General features: G+C 39.1%; 1 protein-coding gene across 1 annotated transcript in view; it reads right to left on the bottom strand.

Annotated features, from left to right (window-relative positions):
- LOC122815565 (protein mono-ADP-ribosyltransferase PARP12-like) overlaps positions 1-23247 on the bottom strand; it is an 882722-nt gene that overhangs the window by 792776 nt on the left and 66699 nt on the right. The window contains exon 2 of the mRNA XM_044088162.1: positions 20719-20854. Coding sequence (XP_043944097.1) covers positions 20719-20854 — 136 coding nt within the window. The remainder of the gene's footprint in view (positions 1-20718; positions 20855-23247) is intronic.

Raw genomic sequence — 23247 nt, 5'->3', positions numbered from 1 at the left:
TTGACTTGAACAATAGAAGAAATTAAACTATTTAAAGCAGATTTTTTCTTCACAAAAGGAAAATTGAGACAATACATTCATCATACTTTCACAATTAGTCAGAACAAACCTATACAATAACAGTTAGGAACTATTCCAAGGCAAATTGCCTTTTATTAAGTGATGGTTGTCAAAATCCAATACCTCTTCAAACCCCGAGAACACAGCAGCCTATGCTGAATTGCTCACAGAAACTCTGTGCAATTATGTCAATAGCTGCATCAAGGTTGCTGCACCCAAAGAAATAAGCCCAGGACTAGCCCCAGAAACAAAACAAATGGAAAAGAATTACAGCAAAAATCAGGAAGGGTAGCTCCCAAAAAGATAAAAACTTTCGCATCAAACTAAATAGGCAACTAAGATGGCTAATTAGGTCAAGCAAAGCCAATTTTGAAGTTAAGATAGCCTCCCAGGTGAAAGATAACCTATATCAGAAACCTCAAGGGCAGCACACAGCAATATGCTGAAATAATGATTAAAGGTGCCACATTCACAGAACATGGCAATACAGCAATAGTGTTAGCGGACAAATTCAGTTCAAACGTTACCCCCCCAATCTCCAGCCATCCCCAAAAAATACTCTCAAACATATCCCCTCCAACTATAACTAGGGAGCAAGTTCTGGCTGTGTTCACTAAAGGCAAAGAACACAGCCTCAGTAGGCCCTAATAACATCCAAGGATGCCTTCTAAATAGTCTAAAATATGACTTATCTGGACCTCTGGAGCCATTATTTAACTATACTTTTAAAAATGTACCAAAGCAAAAAACTCAGAGAGCCCAGCGTGTAGTGAGTAATTCCAAATAAATCCAAACGACACCCACCGGCAGAGGCAATAATCAAGCTCTTCTTAAAACGAAAAAATCTTTATTCAGTGTAAGCGCTTTCGTAATGTTACCATTACTTCTTTAGACACACAAGAAAAATGCAAAATACCAGGTATTTCTACACAATATCATTAAAACACAGCCAAAGTGCACAAAAGTCCCTCTAAAATATAAAACAATTACCTTAAACAGATAAAAGTATATATACAAAAACACTTGAATGGCTGTATAGACTCATTACATACATAAATATACACACTGTCACCGAAAAAAAAAAATCATGTATAAAAAATTGTTTAAACATTTTTCATATATAAAGTTTACACTAACTCAATAGAAAGTCAGTGCTGCAACTTTCTAGCCTTCAACACCGGCTTAAGGGGGACTGTATCATTCAGTCCTGACCTCCGATGTGCTCCTAGGCGCAAAATCTATTGCACTGTAATCTTGCCCTTTCTTTAGACAATATGCATGATCCCTAATCCTTTCTCTAAGTCAACGATTAGTCTTCCCTACATAAAATTTAAAACAGGTCTCACAATGCGCAACATTCCTAGTAACCACAGCGACACAATCTCAGTTGCAAACATTAATAGATTCCAAACTGTGCTAATACAACTATAGCTGCAAACATTATACATCACTTTTAATATATCCAGTCATTGTTTGTCAGCTATTAAATAGCTCATTCAAGTCCTGATTTTTTTTAAAACATTGTTCTTTCTCTGCATGTATTGATCCCACAGTTCCCATTTTTCCTATAGTTTTAAAAATGCTTTGTGCCACATGAATGGAGGTCTGCAACAGTCATCTCCCTTCTTAATGGAGAGCCTTCAGCAGATCTTAGAAAGTACATAGCCATTAGTCATGGAAAGAATTATCACTGAAATTAGCAACAAGGGCATAAGAGTTCACCAGACACTGGATCCATACAGTTTGGCTTTGTCAAAGGATGGTCATGCTTACTGAACCTGGTGGACTTCTTTATAAAGGTCACTAAGGCAATGGATGAGGGGAAAGCTGTGTATACTGTCTATGTAGATCTGGCTAAAGCATTAAATACAGTACCCAACTCAGACATTGTCAACAAATTTACAGAACTATGTATAAACCCTTTATAACACACTGGATAGCTGGCTCACTGATAGGACTCAGGAGGTTAGAATCAGTGAGGCCACCTCCACAACACCAGTGGAGTCCCACAGGTATCTGTGCTAGGCCCACTCCTCTTTGGCATCTACTTCTCAGATGTTAAAGCTGTAAGATCAAGTATCAGTTAAATGTAGTTTGTTAGACAAACGTACATAACTATCTTTGCATAAGTATAGAAATGCAGCCATATTAAAGCAGGCCTTCACATTTTACATGCATTTTTAGCGAATGCACTTTCAATAAATAAAAATAACCTTCAGTCAAGAATACTGATAACAAAAACAGAATGTGCAGTACCTTCAGTCCAAACAAATCTTGTTTGTATGGTTCAAGGCTTGGGAACCAAGGTTAAAGAGGTGTGTAGAAATATACGGGGTTTTTGTATTATTAGGAAATACTTCAGACAAGGTTAGTTAGTTAGTTCGTTCGGACTGATATGCAGAAAGTCATTGCAGTGCAGTTTGCAGAAGATTGGCACAGACACACGAGAGTGAGTACAGAAGTCAGGTCAAATATCCAGCTTTCCAGAATATTAATATTCAGGAATATAGGAATATGAGTTCAAAAAAGAACATAATTATCAGTACTGTTATTGGAGACAGAAATTATCACATTCTGAGTACAGGATTTATGGACAGTATAATGAGTGCAGAAACTACGGACATTAAGACTTGACTCAGATATTGTTGACATCTACCTCCACTACATAATAAAACATTCTTAACAGAACTACAGGGTATGAAGATTCTTATTCTGAAACGCATAAAAAGATTTGGCACATAAAGCAGACTGGCATCTGTTAAGCACAGTTCTGGGTAATTAACAGATAAAGACATTCATTCCAGTTTCTTGTAGTTATTTCCAGCTTATTCCAGTATTCTACAGTCCTCTCAATGTTTACAATGGCAAGCCAGCCAGGAGTCGAACCTAGGATCTTCTGATCTCCAGTCAGACTATGTGTATTTTACAGAGTAGCAGTGTTCCTAATTCAGACATTCTACAGTAAAGTCTTAGAGAACTTCAAACTCTCCAAGCTACCAGTGTAAAGGACATTACCCAGTTTAACAGCAACTAATCAGAAAATTCCACCATCACCAAAGCAGATAACAGACTTTCAAGTTTCCAGGGTGACATCATAGATCCAAAGGAATCCTTACAAGAGAAAGTTAGAAAAAGCTGAGAGATGCCAGGTCACATTCTTAAGTCAACTTCAGCTTCCTTATTTGAGCATTCATTTTGTTAAAATGCATTTTCTAGCTAAATCAGACAGTAAATCTCAGAAGGGTTTAAATACATCAGTAAATGTAAATTGTATTAATATGTCAAAAGGTACTTCTACAATAAAGGCACCAGTGGTTTAAACTTAAAAATAGGGTAAAGCAGTCTAAAAAAACTATGTTCCAGAAATGTTCGCTTAAATTTCAATGTTATTAGTTTAGGAATGTTAAATTTTTCTATACGAAAAAGGGTTAAATCACAGAACCAGACTGTAATAAGTACAGCAACTGACACACTTTGATTTGCAGAATGAGTCAGCTTCTATCAGTATGGTTTCAGACCTAAATAACAAAATTTTGTTTACAATCTTCAAAAATCAGTGTAAATGCTACTGTACATGTAATTCAAAATACAGAATTGTCGCAGTACTGCAAGTACAGACGTAAACTCAGTGAGTGTACGTTAACATGTAGATTTCCAGTCAGCACACAAAGCAAACATTTGTAATGTCTCAAGTTCACATTATTTCAAGTACAGATGTTCAGAATGTAATAAATTCTAGTTTAGTGTTTTCAGAAGGCAGTGAAAATATTGCACTGATGGGGGATAAACGGGATCAAAGTGTAGACTTTGATCAGTTTGATAAACACCAACATAAATGATATACAGTGTTCAGGGCAAAATAAAGAAGAAATACATACCATAGCGCAAGTCAGTGTTTTTGCTAATTCTATAAAGAAGGATTTAACTGTAAAGGGTATGCCAGTCCAGCACCAAACCAAATAATTTATCTGTCAATGTTTAAGTTTGAAAAAAAAATGACAATATTTCATTGTTTACAGAAAAGAAATTATGGAATAATGTAGTGATTAACACAGACACATCAATATCATTTACAAATAGACCTCTACCAGAGTACATGAGTGCAGCTATGTCAGGATTTGAGGGGTCAAAGGTTACAGCAGTGAGCAGTTCTGACTGTAACAGTTCTGTACAAGGCATGGGCATGTCATCAGAGTTACATGTTGTTTTAGACTTCAGTAACAAGATTTTATGGAAAAATAAAACTGCTGCAGAATGCACAGTAATGCACACAGATGACACTTGTAAGAATGTGTGTGCAGTAGTTTTTGCAATTGTACAGAATTTGAAGATTTGGTTATAACAGGAACATGCAAATTCATGGGTTAAAGATAAGATAAATTCTGGTTCAGCTGCCACAACTGAAGTGCAGACAGGCAAGTTACTACATTTTCAGAAACAGTATCTTGTTCTCAGAAAAGCGAAGACAGATTGGAAAGGAACTTTCAATTTACTTTTACTGCCAGTAAGAAAAAAAATGGGTAACAGTTTCAGGCTAGTACAATTGGTATATGTAGTACCATTCTGGAAGCAAATGTTGTGTATGGTATACCAAAAATGACAGTCAAGTTAATTCACAGAATAAAGGGTTTACAATTACAAATCTGGCAAATGAATATGTTGTGTTATTGTGTTGTTTAGCAAACATTAGGACCTATGAATTATGGTAGTAAAGTGTTGGAAATGCATAAATAATATCTTGCTACAGACAGAGATAGAAAAACATTTACAAATATTAAATTATGTTTTGCTAGTTTACAGAATGTTGAATTTAAAGTCAGTGTTACATTTTAAAAGTGTCAGTATATCAAAAGCTCAGATCCCCTGCAAGAAAAGAGTGCACCATAAATATTATGTGTCATTAAAGCCATGGGTTCAAATGTCATGACAGGAAAAGAATGCAATGTAATTCTGCTATATGAAGAAACTTCACATACTTGTATAAAAGACAGACAAGTAATGTTCCAGAATCAGATCAGTTCAACTCTAGTAATGAATGTGTATATGTAAACAGTTCGAGACTGTATATATTTCATGCAGAAATTGCAGTTTACCAAGACAGCAGAGGCAAAGATTTATGTAACTGAGTTATCAGATTATAGGCCAGCTGAATTAAAGACAGTACTTTATGCCATAAAACAGTATTGTAAAGATCAGTTTAACATTATTAGTGACAGTTTTATGCAGTAACAGTTCTTACTATTTAGCCAAGAAAATTCCAGGCAGTAATGATAAATCAGTAGTACTGAAAGCATAAAAAGCCAACAGCTAAGGAAACACCGACATGTAAAGCAGAGGGCAGAGACCTGCAAACTGAAGATTTTTTTGTAAATTACGACCTGGGGGGTCACAGATTAAGAGTTGAAAATTTAACAGTTAAGATTAATTTTATAAAGATGCAGAACTGAAAAAAAACGTTGAAATATTAATATATTCTCAGATTGCTATTTTACTTTCATTTGTGGTTATGACAGGGGAAAAACAATGCCACTGAGGTTTCCATTTGATTTAATAATGGAGTTACAGCCCTTCCATTTCACTGTAGTACATTATCAGTTCAGTTACCAACTTGCAAGAATATATTAATTAGTTACATAGGTCTAGTTCACTATAGTATATTATCAGTTTGCTTACACACTTACAAGAGTATATTAGTAGCATATGTTTAATTCATGCAGAAAAATGTAAATAATGTCACAGCAACAAGCAATGTTATTGGTTTATAATTGTTAAAGCCACAAATGTTATTTTAAGGACTTGATAATGCTTTTTTGTTCTTTGCAGATATTGCTACAAAAGGACACATTGTCAGTTTTGGATATTTGAATAATTTCCAGACTAGTTTCAAATACTGTCAAAAAAATATTATATCAGCCACCCAGCCTTGCACAGGAGATGGGAAGGGGAATCTGGAAGGCCTAAATGTAAATGAAAAGGACACTTGTACATTAAGACAGCCCTTCCAATACCTCAGCAGTGACTTGGACAATGCAGAGTAAGGCCTAATCTTGGCAACAGCTATGGTGCAGAATTCAAGTATCTACAGAAAGACAAGGCCACCAACGCCAGAAGTAATAATTACTGTTTTTTCTTCAATGTTTGTTTAAATGTGTTTCAGTTATCTAAATTCTGTAAAGTTAAAATGTGTATACAACAGATATGCACTTATACAGATTAGAGTTAAAGAAGTATGCAAATTGTTTTTGCTTTCAGACAATTGTATAACAGTACTAGTTTTCAGACTACTTTTATCCGTGATCAGATAATACTGACAGAAAACATGTATTCCTTTACTAATAGTTTAGTTTCCAGAATATAACATTTACCAGATTTTAGTTTATGTTTTTATCTATGTTCAGGAAACACTGGCAGAAAAGGTATTCCTTTAGTATTAGTTTAGTTAGTTTCCAGACTATAACCTTTATACACAGCTGTTTTAGATGTTCAGTATAAATGTGTACCACTTTACTGTAAATTTCAGTTAAGTTTCAGAATATGACTTTCGTACTCAGTTATGAGTTCAGTATAGTTACATTTCAGTCAGATTTCAGAACATAACATTCATACTCAGTTATACATTTTTAACAGCATTACTAGACAGTTTACAACATGCAATTACATCACACTTCACATTATTCAGTCATTAGTTTTAAGGGTAAAGTGAAAGAATTATTTGTAACATGCTTACTAAGATAAGTTATCAAAAAATAATCATAGTAAATTAATATATTAAAGCCATGACAGGTCAGGATTAACTTGTTAATTAATTCACAAAATACAGTGCACATTGCCTAAATATATTAGAAAGTTAAAAAGACACTGACAGGGTATGCAGAGGTATAGATCTGAAATTCAAAAAGTTTTAGTAACGGCACTTCTACTATTACAACACATAGAGATTTACAGGATATTTAAGACACAAATTTATAAGGCAGACATCTATCACAGCACATGGAAATTAACAAGGTAAATAGGATTATTAGTAACAAATCTAGCTAAAGATTTAGAGAAACAAGTTAATACAGTACATGGTAATTATGCTTCAAGGTACGTACATTATAGTTGTAAAAAAAGTTTACCAGTTATAACATGTTGAAGTATTGCACAGTTTTAATTAAATCATACAGTTAAGAGACTTCAATCTAAACAGACCATAAATGTTCATGTGACACCTAGTGCCAACATTAAAATTACAAGTTTATTTCTCAGATAAATAAAACTTATTTTATATTAGCTCTACTGGTCATTACAGTATCCTTCACAGACCATATTAACAAATTTATAAAGTAATGACAGAAGTAAATCCCATTTTAGTAATGGCAGAGACAACTATATCAGAATAAATCCTACATACATACAGTTAGTATAACAGACCTTGCATAGGCCTAAAAATGTAAAATTACGCTTGTATCTTCATTTTACATTTCATATTTTAAAATAACTACAGACATAGATACATGTGAGTTCAGGTGTCTCAGGAGGAGTTGTAAGATCAGATATCATTTAAATATAGTTTGTTAGACAAAGATAGAGTATTCTCTTTGCATACTTCTAGAAATGCATCCATATCCATGATATAAAATAAATAAATAAAAATAAATATTAAAGCAGGCCTTCACATTTTACATGCAGTTTTAGTGAATGCACTTTCAATCAGTGAAAATAACCTTCAGTCAAGAATACTGATAAGAATAATATAATGTGCAGCACACTGAGTCTAACCAAATCTTATCTGTATGGTACAAGACTTGGGAACTAAGGTTAAAGAGGTGTGTAGAAATGTTTATATCATTAGGAAATATTTCAGACCCAATTCGTTTGTTCGTTTGGAATGATATGAAAAAAAGTCATTGCAGTGCAGTCCTCAGAAATTTGGTACAGACACTCAAGAGTGAGTACAGAAGTCCGGTCAAATATCCATCATTGTGGAATATTAATGATATTATTCAGGAGGATAGGAATATAAGTGCAAAAACTATGGACATAATTATCAGCACTGTTATTGGACACAGTAATTATCACATTCTGAGTGCAAAATTTACAGCTAGTATAATGAATGTAGAAACTGACACTGAGATTTGATTCAGATATTGCTGACATCTACCTCCTCTTTGCATAATGAAACATTCTTATCTGAACTGTAGTGCATGCAGATTCTTATTCTGAAAGGTAAAAGAGGATTTGGCACATAAAGAAGAGACTGGCATCTATTAAGCACACTTCTAGGTAATTACCATATAAAGACATACATTCCAGTCTCATTCCAGTTTCTTTCAATTATTTCCAGCTCATTCCAGCACTCCACAGTCCTATCAATTCTTACAAAAGACAATGTCAAAGGCCTCTGACTAACCAAGTTTGCAGATAGGTTCATAGGTTCATATGTTCATACTAGGCTATCTGCCCTGGGGCAATTATAAGCCTAGCCCGATTCTGTATGGCTTACGCCACCCCTTGATTTGAGTATACTGTGCCCTTTTTAAGGTTTAGTTTACTGTGCCTCTGTCTAATAGTGACACGGGAGTAATCCCTGGGACAAACCTATGATCCCCCATCCACTTATCGAGATTCTTCTTGAAGAGATTCAGTGAGGTGCTCTGCCTCACATGAACTGGAATTCTATTCCAGAGCAAAGGAAGCCTCTGGGTTATGAACCTGTCCCTCCAGCAAGTTCTATTTATTTCTGTGCTGAGGTTCAAGTCCCTCGAGCGTGTGGCTCAAAGGGATTTAGATTTACTGAGGTGGCGCATGTCCATTAATTCTGGATTTGACATAGCTTTGTATGTCAGGCATAGATTGCCTCCACGTAGGCGGTATGCAATGGAGTAGAGCTGGAGTTTTTTAACCGAGCAGCATATGGCATCTGTTTGAGACCCTTGATCCTCTTGGTGAGATACTTTTGGGGTCTTTCTAATTGCTGCAGGTGTCAGGTAATGTACATCCCAAAAGGGGCATTGTATTCTATGATGGGCCTGATGAGGGATGAATAAAGGCACGATTACCTCTCTTGATCTAGATGTGAAACCCTTCATGATGAGGTGGGCTATGTAGAAGGTCTTTCTAACCACTTTGGCAATGTGGTTTTCAAAGGAGAGATTGCTATCAACTTGGGTCCCCAGGTCCCTAATAACTTTCTCTGTACTTAATGGGTTTCCGCCTATGTGGTAATTTGTGGGCACATTGTTTTGCCAAAGGGTATGACTATACATTTTTTGGCATTTAGCTTTAAACCATGGTGCTGGCACCAGTTATCTGTCTCTGTGAGACCTTTTTGAAGGATGTTTGTGTCAGCTGGAGAGTTGATTATGGTGCCCAGTTTGCAGTCGTCTGCGAACTTGGTGAGCCATAGTCCTCCCACGTTTGCCTGTACCTCGGAAAAGTATATACCGAACAAGAGTGGTCCCAGGACAGAACCCTGTGGGACGCCACTTGTGACCGGTTTGAGTCTGACATGGCTCCAGCAACTCTCACTCTGTGGGTTCTGTCTTTGAGCCAGTTTGCGACCCATCTTGTGACATAGGGTTTATATTTAAGCTGGATAGCTTATCTATGATGCCAGTGGGGTATTGTGTCAAATGCCTTTGCAAGGTCCAGATAGGCTGTGTGGACTACCTTCCCTTCATCTATGGCTTTGGTGACTGTTTCAAAGAAGTCAACCAGGTTCAAAAGGCAGGATCTGCCCTTGACAAAGCTGAACTGGGTAGGATCTAGTGTCTGTAGGTCCCCAATGTCTTTGTTTATGAGCTCCATGATGATCCTCTCCATAGCCTTGCAGACTAAGCTAGTCAGGCTTATGGGGTGATAGTTTCCAGGGTCCGTAGAGGTTCCACCTTTGTGGAGTGGGACCACTGTTGCTGTACGCCATTCTGTGGGCACATATCCTGTAGTGAGGCTGAGATTGCATAGCTGTTTTATTTGAGGGATTAGTTCCTCTTGTAGTTCATGTAGGGCTAACCTGGGACGCCATCTGGTCCCATGGAAGCAGTGTTTTTGCTTTGGAGAGGGCAACCTTCACCTGAGCATCTGAGATGTTTGGGAGGCAGCCCTCTGCCGGGATAGATACTTGCTCTTTGGGGGAGAAGTTTGCACTGAACCTGTCTGCCAGGATATTGGCGATGTCTGTGGGTTCAGTGTATTTTTTGTCATTTAGAATCAACTCAGAACAAGTCTGGGAGTTGCATCCCAGGTTTCTAACATAACTGAAAAAAGCCTTATGATTGTCTTTGGTGTCCTGTGCAATTTTTCTCTCGAAGCTGGCCTTGGAGGATTTTATGAGGGATCGTAATTTTTTGCTAGTACTGATCAGAGATGCCTTCCCTATTAGGGATTTTGCTCTATTATGTAGTAGCTTCCTCCTTCTGTTGTACAGTTTATTTATGGCAGGGGTCCACCAGACTGGACGCCTGCCTTTGGATGATTGGGTCTTGGTTTTGTTTGGGATAGCATGATCCATACATTCCTGGAGATGTCCGTAGAATGCATTTATATAGGATTCTGCAGTCTGGGCTGTAGTTTCCACTGGCCCTGGGGCCTTGAAGGATTCCACTTTGGTTTTGAGAAGTGAGAAGTTCGCTTTTGAGAAGTTTTTCACTGTGGTTTTCTGGGCTGGGGGTGGGGTCGGGATGTGGACATCCAGTGAAATTAATTTATGGTCTGATCTTACCAATGAGGGATATACTTCTGGTGTGGAGCATAGAGTCCCCATGTTGGTAATGATCAGGTCTAGTATGTTGTCCCCTCTTGTGGGAGTGGTGACTAGTTGTTCCATAGCATTTGAGTTTATAATTTCCAGGAATCTTTGGGCTAAGGTGCTGGGGCTTGAGTAGTGCTTCCAGTCAATGTTTGGGTAGTTGAAGTCACCCAATATAATGGTGTTGGAGAGATCTTCATGTTCTCCAATGTTTTCAGGAAAGCTGAATGGGATTCCTGACTTTGAGAGGGTGGTCTGTAGGATGCTATAAACTGAAAAGCAGTCTTGCCCACTGTTAGTTGCACATGGATGGTCTCCAATACTTCGTGCAATGCCACTAACCTGGAGGTGTGGATATCCTTGATAAATATGGAAACTCCCCCTCCTTTTGTGGTTCGGTCTGGGTTTTGGGGCGAAAAGCATGATATGAGGTATAGCCTGGTAGTGCTGGGGTGCTCTCTGGAGCCTTGAACCAGGTTTCTGTCACTGCACAGATATCGATGTTCTCCATACTGAGGAGAGCTTCAAGTGCATGCATCTTGAGGTTAAGACTTCTGGCGTTTAGCAGCATTACCCTTAGTTTCTTGTTCCTTGTGCTGTCTATGGGGTGGGTATGACTTTTGAGCCTTGCCTAAAAATGGCACTATGGGGGTGGCAAGAGCCTTTGCCAATATCCGAAAGCCCAGTGGTGACAGGTGCAAGCCGTCCCTAGCGAAGCAACGTGGCTTGTCGAGCATGTCATCCCAGGCTGACAGACACTGGATCCCCTTTGAATGACACCAAAATTTTAGCCAATTGTTAAAATCGATCATTTTGTCTTTGTACTGTGGCATCATTCTAGGTGAGGGTAAGATGCTGCTCAAGGTCAGGGTCATACCAGCCTGGGCTACATGATCAGAGAGCTCCTCTATGTCTCTTTTCATGTAGTCCAGGGAGGTACACCTCAGGTCATTCACACCAACATGTACAATGACTGAGTCATATTTATATTTGCTTTGGAGTGACCTGAGTGCTTGCGTTATGTGTCGGATCCTAGCACCCAACAGGCAGCTCACTGTGACCTTCTCTTTATTCAGCCTGGTGAGCGGGACGTCAGTGTGTCTGACAATAGAGTCACCTATAACAAGAGTATCAGGTGTGTTATTCAGCCTTAAGGGCTGTGGCTGCTTGGCACACTGACTTTGTGGGTTATGTGTTGTGTGTGTTTTGTTTTGAGGTAGCGTTTGCTTGGATGTCTGCTTTGGAGGTCTCTGTTGCTTAGGTAGATTTTTATTTAGAGCCTCCGAGTATGTTTTTGTGTATTTATGTGTTTGGTTCGCTGATGTGGTGGGACTATGTGATACTGGAATTGTGTTGTGTGAGGTTACCTTCTCCTCCTGACTGGTTACACCAGTTTTGAGATGAGAGAGCTCAGCCTCCAGTTTGGCTAAATAGTTGCATCTCTCACATATATTTGAACCTGTTTGGAGGAGGAGAGGGTTGTCCGTGTACATGAGACAGTTGTAACATTGCCTCAAAATTCCCTGATTCACCAGCTGGACTGGAGGGAAACCATTGACTGACCTTTGGAAATGCTAGAGTAATAGGGAAACTGAATTTAAGACGGACCAATAGAGGACAGGGTAATCATAGAGAGTATAAGAGTAAGTAGTGCTTATGGTTTAATAGTGCTAACTTGTAGGATTACTTAATTGGACCAGTGAAGGGCCTTAGAATGAGAATATGGTGTTTAAATTGAGAGATAGAGCAGTTCTAAGGGAAAAAGTGAAGAGCAGACTTTGTGGAGCCAGGAATAGTTTAAACCCAATTAGGCGGCACTGCCCGCTGTTGCGCTATTTGCAAAATTAGTGCAGTCATTGATTCCCGATAAGAACACCCTTCAGGAAGGTCTAACACAGACAAAAGCTTGGTGTCAAAGCACTGAAAGGCTTAAAAATCAATACCAAGAAATGCACTATAGTACCTTTTTGGAAATCACCCATCCCCAGTATCTACTTCATCAATAAAACACCCCTAAATGTTGAGTCATTAGTCAGAAATTTGGGAACGCATATAGATCGTTACCTAGCCTTCGCCCAACATGTGTCCAAGGTTATAAGAAAATCCTTCAATGTTGCTCAACTTATTAGCAAGGGCATGGCACCTAGGTCCAGAGAAGTCATCATGCCACTGTACTCATGATTCATCAGACCCATCATCGAGTATAATGCCCCCTTCAGTATGTGCCTCCCCAGACACATGCAGCAACTAGGACCTCCTCTAAGGTTCCTTACAAAAAAAAATACAGAGAGTAAACACAATGTCCTTAGCTGATCACCTCAAAGTCCTGTCCCTTTACTGAGTATTATAAAGACTTCTGAGAGGTGAACTTTGCCTGGCATACAAGGAATCCTAGACCCTGTTTTGATGAACCTTTTGCACATCCACAAAACAAATAGAACAAGGACTACTAGAGTAAAAGACCTAAATTATTTCTTGTGAAATGAACAGGACATGTTAGACAAACAGATATGTTTCTCAGAGAATTCCATTTTCTGGAACACACTCCCCATCCATTTGAAGCAGAGTTCATAGGTTCATAGGTAGGTACTAGGCTATTGGCCCTAGGGCCTATACAAGCCTAGCCAAAAAGGTACCCTGGCTTTCGCCACCTAAGAAAATTATTTTCCTGTGGCCCTGTCAAGCAGAACCACAGAAGTGATCCCCGGGGTGAATTTCCTATTACCCAACCAATCATCAAGATTTTTCTTGAAGAGTGCTAATGAGGAGCTCTGTTTGACATAGATAGGTAGTCTGTTCCAGAGTATGGGAAGTCTCTGGGACAGGAATCTATCCCTCCAACATGTTCTGTTTATTGTGGTGACAAGGTTTAGGTCCCTAGAGCGTGTAGCTCGGAGGGATTGTAATTTCTTTAAGTGGAGCATGTCCAACAGCTCTGGGTTTGACATAGCTTTGTATGTTAGGCAGAGATTGTCTATGAGTAGGCAATATGCGACGGAGTAAAGCTGGAGTTTTTTGAGTCAGTCTGCGTAGGGCATCTGTTTGAGGCCAGTAATCCTCTTGGTGAGGTATTTCTGTGGCCTTTTCAGTTGTTGTAGATGTCTTGTGAGGTACATACCAAAAGGGGCATTGTACTCTATAACAGGTCTAATGAGTGATGAGTAGAGGGGAACAATGACCTCTTTTTTTCTGGATGAGAAACCTTTTGTGATGAGGTGTACCACGTAGAAGGATTTCCTGACCACTGTGGCGATGAGATTATCAAAGGAGAGACTACTGTCCACCTGTTTCCCAAGATCTCTTATCACACTTTCGGTGTTAAGTAGACTACTGCCTATGTGGTAGTTCATGGGTACAGAGTTTTTACCAAGAGGATGACAATGCACTTTTTGGCATTGAGCTTGAGACCATGGCTTTGACACCAGACATCTGTCTCAGTGAGGCCCTTTTGTAGGATGTCCACATCGTTAGGAGTTTCCCTTTCCCTTATTTAAGCGCAAAGCACAACTTGGACCAATGGATGGATAATTGGAAATTCAAACCTGGTACGATGCCTATGTATCTGATGGACAGAGGCAGTCAGTAAATCACCCCTTATATAAATCATATTTGTCAGTCACATTTAGTTTGCATGGCCAGGCTTATAACTGGCCTAGTGGTCATTATCCTAGTATAAATCTCTGAACATATGAATGGGTAACTGGAAATTCAAACCTGGTCTGACACCTATGTATCTGATGGACCTAAGCAGTCAGTAAATCACCCCCCAATATAAATCAAATCTGTCAATCAGATTTGGGTTGCACAGTTAGGCTTATAAGGGCCCTAGTGTTCATTAGCCTAGTAGACACCTCTGAACCTATGAACCTTAACATACGAGCCTGATAATTCAAAATTCTGAAAATCAAAGTTGCGGAAGCATGCACATTTTATCTATACTTATCAACAATCTTCCCATCCTTATCAGAGAGTAGGACTGGAATTAACTAAGTGTTTAGCAGCTAAAAGATTAACTAAAGCTATAGCTCCTGGATCAGGTTTGAGAACAGTGTATAAAAACTTAAAAGACTGAGAAACTTTATACATCTTGTCTGCCTTTTTAGGGGCAGATGGCAGGAAAATTGCAGGCAGTAACACACATCCTGCAATGCTGAGAGAACTGCAGGAATAGGTGAATAATCTGGAAATTCCTTCTATAATAGCTCATAGTGTTTTCTGAATGACTGAGAAACCTCAGTGCTCTCCCATGGGAAGCACTGGCACATTCTAGAAATAGTCTCACAGAAAGAGAATGCCCCACAAAGAGCATCAGAAAGTGAGCTCTCTTCACGGTCAGTATTAGAAATCTGAGAAGAAAACCCTGTATCTGTCCCTGCATCCTCCTGTCCAAATTCAGAATCCTGAATCTTTTCAGGAAAGGAGTTATCCCTCTTTCTTTTACTAGAGTCTACTTTACAAGAAGAACCAACAGCCAGAATTAAACCTCAAGCCAAACCCAATAAACTATTCCTGTCTAAGGAAATTTGAGGAGTAGATACATGCTTAGTTTTCTGTTTCTTTTTGGCAGGAAAATTGGGACAAACAGAATTATGAGTGGTAGTATTAGCTTCCCTAGAGATTGGCACAACATTCTGGCAAAACAGGGAAGCCTCCCCTGTTCTCTCTCCCAGGACTGACAAGAGTGGCTCTCCCTTGTCTACTGTCATGACCCCAACAGCCACAGAGGAAGTGGCTAACCCCCAGGTCATAGTCATGGTAGATGCCACACCAGAGGGATTTGTGGAAAAGATGAGTGGTCTGAGGTACAACAAATGGCCACAGCAGAGTCACCCACCTGTGTCTGAGGCAAATGTCTAGCCTGCAGTGGTGGAAAAGGCTGTTTGATTAACTTTTTCTTTTTGTAGCTGAAAGAAGGGCCAACTGTGGGGCAGACAGTTTGTTCCATGGTTAAGCCAAAAATGGTGCCTCTTTCCCAGGGAAAACAAGCAGCAAATGCCTGTAAAAATAAAATGTCTGTAAAAGTCACTTTTTTCAAAAAGAAACACAGTAAAAAGCACTTTAAAACACTTTGCCAATCTTATAAAGTGAAATACAAACAGTATCTTCACAGAAAAATTGGTTTACAGCTACTTTTAATAACTTTTAAACTGACAGGAAAAAACAGCACTTCTTTTTAAAAGTACAGTACAGTCTCATGACAGTCCATTTAAAAACAAACTCCTAGCTTTAAAATAATTTTCCGGAACAGGAAAGTATTAATAAACAAAGGGTAAATAATGGAAGGTTTTTCCCCAAAAGAAACTTAACTGCCCAGAAACAGAACAGCACAAACTGGTCATTGATCCTCGAAAGACTCAGAGGAGTATATTCTTCAGCAGCAGTAAAGCTCTGAAGGGCTTGGTGCCCAAGCTTGTCTTTTAGTCAGCTTAGCTGAGTTACAGACAGTTTAGGGGTGTGGAAGGTGCCCTGACGTTTTGCAAGCTGGATGGCTGTTATACTCTTGCAGCAGTGATCAAAATGAAGAACATCCTCAGTCACGCGCACTCATGCAGAGAGCTTTCTCCAATGCACTCCCCACTTTACTGGTAACAAAAAAACTAACATGAGAGAGAGAACATTCTTTAGCATATCCCCATCACCATGGATGTTTTAATTTGGAACAGTAACTCCTCCCTCCATAACAGAGGTATATGGTAAGGTGGTCCATACATATATCTTAAACAAAGACTTTGGCTTACTGCTTCCAAGATGACCTCTTTGTCAAAGATGATGAATTCTCCTTTAATGGCTAAAACTGTGATAAATGCATGATTTCCATCACTAGCAGAGAGGGCTAGCTCTCATTCCTTGACAGTAACTGAAGTCAGACTAACTAAAGGAAGTATGTCACTGAAAAAAAATGAAGGCAAAGCTTACCTTCACATTCTGTACCACATGTATATACACACACACACACACACACACACACACACACACACACACACACACACACACACACACACACACACACACACACACACACGCGTGACCCCCTCCCCCGAAAGTTATACAGTACAGTTCCAGCACTGCAACAAGTGTTGGAAGGGTTAATTACAGAAAAGGATGAATCAAATTTTGTCTGAAAGAAATTTTTCACAAGTATGTGTGCAGACATTCCTATAGCTTTTGCGGGCAGCAATAGGATCACAAAACGATTATAAAATTTAAACAAAATTTAGTGACATATACTTTCAACAAAGTATTTATTTTTTCTTTCCCATATGCATTCCTCTAGCTGACCAACAGCTGCCTGACTAAACCAGTTTTTTTTTAGTGTCTCCAGTGCAATCCGTTAGAGCGGGGACACTACCAATAGCAGATTGAGCAGAAAAAGTGGAGAGGAGCAGCCTTTAGCCTCATATATGCTGTCCTGTATGTTAGGGAGGATTTGTTTATGGCCTAACTGGGTAAAGTTAATGATATCACTTGCACAACTGCAAGCAACATCAGCTATCTTCGTCCTCGTTCAGATGCTTTAATTTTATTGATGATCTGTTCCACAATCATGGCACATCTCCATTACCAGGGATAGATCCTTATTATGGGGAGTAACCCTTCCCTCCATAACAAAGTGAAAAAGCCATATTTTCATACCCGTCCTTCTGCTACCACCAAAGCTGCTAGTCGATCTCAGGCTGTCTGGGTTGTAAAAAGGGCTCCACCCCTCCATGCCATGCCACACAGCCAGTCTGCAAAGTATTTAATACTAAAATGCAGATCACTAAACTGTAATTTAGTGAATCACAATATTTCCAGAAAGATCTACCTTTTGGTGAATGGTAACTTTCTCAGTGCTCTATAACCAATCCAAACTCCTCAAAATCGTATGTTCTGCTCTACTGTGATATCACAGTTATACAAGCTGTTTTTTTTGGCCTTACTGGGTGTTTCTCTTTTCCCAGCAGATCTGCAACCATGGCCGTAGTATATACGGGTAAGGAGATGTGTAGCTGTGAAGCCCCTATACAGCCCCTTATACCAGGGCTGGCATCCATCTATCCACCCACAAGTCCTTTTTCCCATTTTGCACATGGGATCAGAGTGTCACTTCAACAGTGACAATCATCTAGAGCCAAGTTTTATACCACTGGGTGGCCACCCATATACCTTGCAATATAAAAAAAAAAAAAAAACACTTTTCTTTAGATTTCATCTGCAGTTTTGCTGGGTATACATTTCAATATGTTTGACTCATCCAGTTTGTTGTTAGGGACTTCTGGTTTGACTTCTTGTAGTGGAGCCATATTTTCAACATTTTATTTATTCATTCACTTCCTTACTCTCTTTATCCACTTTAGAGTACTATTAAATAATTTATCTTCATTTTGAGGAATGATCACATGGAATATAAGGTGCCACTTCAGAAGTCAGAAAATAATAGTCTATAAAATATAAAATACAAGCAAAGCAATGACACTGTGTAATTTAACTAAACATAATATAACTATATAATTTGCATTCAAATACATCCTGTCACCTTATTGGTCTTCTGTTGTGGCTGCCAAATCTTAAGGAGAACTTCTCTGATCATCCAAGGCCAACTTTGAGAGAAAAATCGCAAAAGACACTAAAGATAATCACAAGGCCTTCTTTAGTTATGTTAGAAACCTGGGTGGAAACTCCCAGATATGCTCAGAGTTAGTTCAAAATGACAAAAAATACACTGAACCCACAGATATTGCCAACATACTGGCAGACAGGTTCAGTGCAAATTCCCCCCCCCCCAAAAGGAGAAATATCTATTCCAGCTGAATGTAGCCTCCCTGACATCACAGATGTCCAGGTGACAGCCTCCCTCTCCAAAGCTAAAAACACAGCATCAAATGGACCAGACGGTGTCCCAGGTTGCGTGCTACATGAACTCCAAGAGGAACTAAACTCGCACATAAGGCTGCTGTTTAATCTTAGCCTTACTACAGGATACGTACCCAAAGAATGGCGTACAGCAACAGTGGTTCCACTCCACAAAGGAGGTGCTTCTACGGACCCTGGAAATTACTGCCCCATAAGCTTGACGAGCCTGGTCTGCAAAGCTATGGAGAGGATCATTATGGAACTCATAAACAAAGACAATGGTGACCTACAGACACTTGATCCTACCCAATTCGGCTTTGTTAAGGGCAGATCCTGCCTTTTGAACTTAATCGACTTTTTTGAAACAGTCACTAAGGCCATTGATGAGGGTAAGGCAGTTCACACAGCCTACCTTGACCTTGCAAAAGCCTTCGACACAATACCCCACTCGGGCATCATAGACAAGCTCACCAGCTTAAAGGTAAACCCATATGTCATAAGATGGGTTGCAAACTGGCTAAAGGACAGAACCCACAAGGTCAGAATTGCTGGAGCCATGTCAGACTCTAAGCCAGTTACAAGTGGTGTCCCACAGGGCTCGGTCCTGGGACCTCTCTTGTTTGGCAATTATTTCTCAGAAGTACAAGCAAACATAGGAGGATTGTGGCTGACAAAGTTTGCAGATGACTGCAAGCTGGTCGCCATAATCGATACTCCAGCCGACACTAACATCCTTCAGAAAGGCCTCACAGAAATGGATAACTGGTGCCAGAGCCATGGCCTTAAACTGAACGCCAAAAAATGTATAGTTATACCCTTTGGGAAAAACAAAGTACCCACAAATTACCACATATGTGGTAATCCATTAATTACGGAAGAAGTAATCAGGGATCTAGGGACTCAAGTTGACAGTGACCTCTCATTTGACACCCATATTGCCAAGGTGGTTAGGAAGACCTTCTATATTGCCCACCTTATCATGAAAGGATTCACATCTCGATCAAGAGAGGTCATTGTGCCCCTATACTCTTCCCTTATCAGACCCATGATTGAGTACAATGCCCCATTTGGTATGTACCTTACCCGACACCTGCAGCAGTTGGAAAGACCCCAGAAGTACCTCACCAAGAGGATCAAGGGACTCAAACATATGTCTTATGCTGCCAGATTGAAGAAACTCCAGCTCTATTCAGTCACATACCGCCTACTCAGAGGTGATCTATGCCTGACGTACAAGGCCATGTCCAATCTGGAATTAATGGACATGCTTCACCTAAAAAAATCCAAATCCACCAGAGACATGAGAGCGAGAGACTTGAACCTCAACACAGAAATAAATAAGACATGCTGGAGGGACAGATTCATAACCCAGAGGCTCCCTACACTCTGGAACAGAATCCCAGTCCATGTTAGGCAGAGCCCCTCACTGACTCTCTTCAAGAGAAATCTTGACGAGTGGATGGGAGATCGTAGGTTTACCCCGGGGGTCATCTCTGTGTCACTTCTAGACAGAGGCACAGTAAACTAAACCCTAAATGGGCACAGTATTATCATTCCAGGGGGTGGCGGAAGCCACGCACACTCTGGCTAGGCTTATAAATGCCCTAGGGCAGATAGCCTAGTATGAACCTATGAACCTATGAACCAACTACAGTTGGGGAGGACATGATAAAAAGTGAAGCAGCACTCAGTTTGAAGAGGTTTAATCTTTATATTTAATTTTTATTAAAAAGAAACATTTTTGATTCTTTTGGTGTATAAAATAACGAAAAAATTAAATAAACCAAGCAAATTAGCTGTTCACAAAGTAGCCAACAAGACCAAAACTTTGGAATAAATTACCAACTGCAATAAAGTATACCATAAATGTACTGTATTTGTAAATCATAAGTATACATTAGCAACAGAAAGTACCAAGAGCACATAATGGCAATCATACTTCCTCAAAGGCAAGCAGACCTCAGACTTAGTAATGATCATGTGAATAATTGAGTACAACTGAGTGCAGAAAGCTTCATTTCTTCAAAGGAGAAATAATAAACCTGAATGGAAGTTTCCACATATGTTAAGAAAAAAAAAATAAAAGCCTTCCTTACCACAGGCAATACTGATGGATCATTTTGAAGCAACAGCACTCTCAGATCATCGTCGTCCAGTTCTGAAAGGTCATTAGCTTTTAAAAGAGCAGCATTATGTTTGGAATGGAATTCATGTGAATAATTGCATCTTACCCTAGGACAAAAGAAACCACATGTATAATGTGCATGCTCATGAAACTGTGTCATGAAATCATGTTGAGCTGACATACATTACACACAGTTTTTACTTATTATGAATTAGGTCACCAAAGTACTGGATTAGTTATGGTAGTCTTAAGCCCTGGAATTCAGGAAAAAGTCTCATCAGTGCAGTAACTGTCTTCCACAGCTATGGGTGTAATGAGAAAAGCCTCATTATGGGCTCCTTAGAATGTCCCTGAATCAAATACTGACCAACACTAGAGATATCAGACCTCAAAGTGGTAGTGTTCTGCCTAGCAGCCATGGATTTCAGTCGCAAATTCATCCCTCTACACTCACACATACACACAGATTCAGACACCCATATACACAAACAAACACAACACACACACACACACACACACACACACACACAAAATGCATTAATGCCAATAGTGACATGCTCACACACATAATATACTAACACTCCCCCCAACTCCACAGCTTTGCTGAACTTATCCGCACTGTGATTGCTTCTATAGGGCTGAATGGGTAACTTCCATCTTTTGACAACATTCATTTTTTCATCCAGCAGTGAAGTTTTTACACTGCTGATCAATTGTATGAAGTGGCTGGCAGCTAGTATTGGGGGGCAGCATATGGCTAATTAGCAGTAGCTGCTCCCCTGGATTGCTGCATTGAAATGCGGCAATACCAGTAAGACAGCCCTTCATGGCGTGGTCCTTGCTTGAGGAAAACCTCTGTGGTAAGGCAGTCTAAAAACTGGAAATGCATACTGTGACAGGGGGAAACGGCCATGTTAATGCTTCCTTTAACAGTAAGCCTAAATCCCAACTACAGCCTTCTGAGACTTTGCTGGGAATGTCTAGCAGATACCAACTTAAGTAAATAAACATATATTCTTAATGCTCACTTAAAGTGCCTACAAAATGAAACAAGGACGTGCAAATGACATGGCAAGCAAAAGAATGGGCAAATTGTGAAAAAATCTATTAAGAGTGCATACGCATGAAGTGTTATGAATACACTCCAAAACCTTTAAAAAGACAGGCTTGTTAATTACATCACTGACATCAGAAAAGAATTTAACACACACGATTGCTCTCAGGTCTTTGATCATAATTAAATTATGCATTCAAGATACAGATGCCAAGAAATTTACCACTAGAGCAAAGCCTAAGAGGTAAATCTTGGTATCCATGATGAGAACACACAATAAGGGTTATGATCAGTGAGACCTACTCATAACGTCTTGTAGTGCCTGGAGCTTTTTATGTCCCATATACTACCAACTACAGAAAAAGGTGTAGGATTACTAAGTGTTTTATTGACTTTCAAAGCTTTCAAACATCAGGGAGAAACAAAGTGTTCCTGTAAATCACAGACAGATTTAAAAGCTTTTAGATATTTTCTCCATGGAGAAGCTGTATGTTGCATATGGTGCTTTTAGTTTTTTAAACACCTTTATTGAATTATCACTTGTGACTTAGGCAAACTTACATTTATATGAAAGTAATCAAACCATATTAACAAGTTCACATTTACAAACATACATCACAAACACTGTTATATAACTTATATTCTAAGCAAGATTACATACATTGTTCAGTTTCTGCCTTCTCTTCAACTTTATTCCTCTTCTAAACCATTTTTCTGCACATACTGTTCCCACAATTTCGATTTTTTTCTATGTAATTTACTTATAGATCACACGTCCGTTTTTTTTATCTCTGTTGCAGTATTTACTACTTCAAGTATAATTGATTTAGATTTCCATTTTCTAGTAATTGCTTTTTTGGCAGCCACCAGAATTAAACTTAATAAGGCAGTACTATGTCTAGGCAATTCAGATCCTGTATCACAGCTCAGAACAATCATTTCCTTAGTTACAGCCATTTGCTCACCCAGTACACCTGACAAGAGTACTCTGTAGGGAATTTGTAAAGTCTGCCAACTCATTACACTCTCAAAATATATGTTCCCAGTTACTGCTTTCTTCCCAATGAACCTCCAATATTTGCCATCTACCTCAGGAAAGATTCTCTAGAGTCTGCCTGGGATATAACAGTATCTATGCAACACTTCCAAGCAAAAATCCTAAATCTTCCACATTTGGTTGCATATTTGGGAGCCATACTCCCTTTGTTTCTTTTTGAGTTACATATCTAATCTCCTCTCCCAATTTTTTCTGAACTTTTCTGATTGATTCCTATAGTTACCATGCAATATTTATATGCTCTACTAATTATTCCTTTTTTAACAGCAGCTTCTGTTCTAGATTCTAATAGAAAAACAAGTGTTGGTCTTTCACTTATGATCCCCTATTCCTTTCTCTTTGCCTATGCTCTATCAATCCTTGGTAGGGAAGAAAATTAGTAGCCTGCA

This window comes from Protopterus annectens, chromosome 11.part0 (assembly GCF_019279795.1).
Source record: "Protopterus annectens isolate FY-2018-M chromosome 11.part0, PAN1.0, whole genome shotgun sequence".
Classification (NCBI taxonomy): Eukaryota; Metazoa; Chordata; order Ceratodontiformes; family Protopteridae; genus Protopterus; species Protopterus annectens.
Note: the sequence above shows the minus strand (reverse complement) of the source record. Positions and strands in the feature narration are given on the sequence as shown.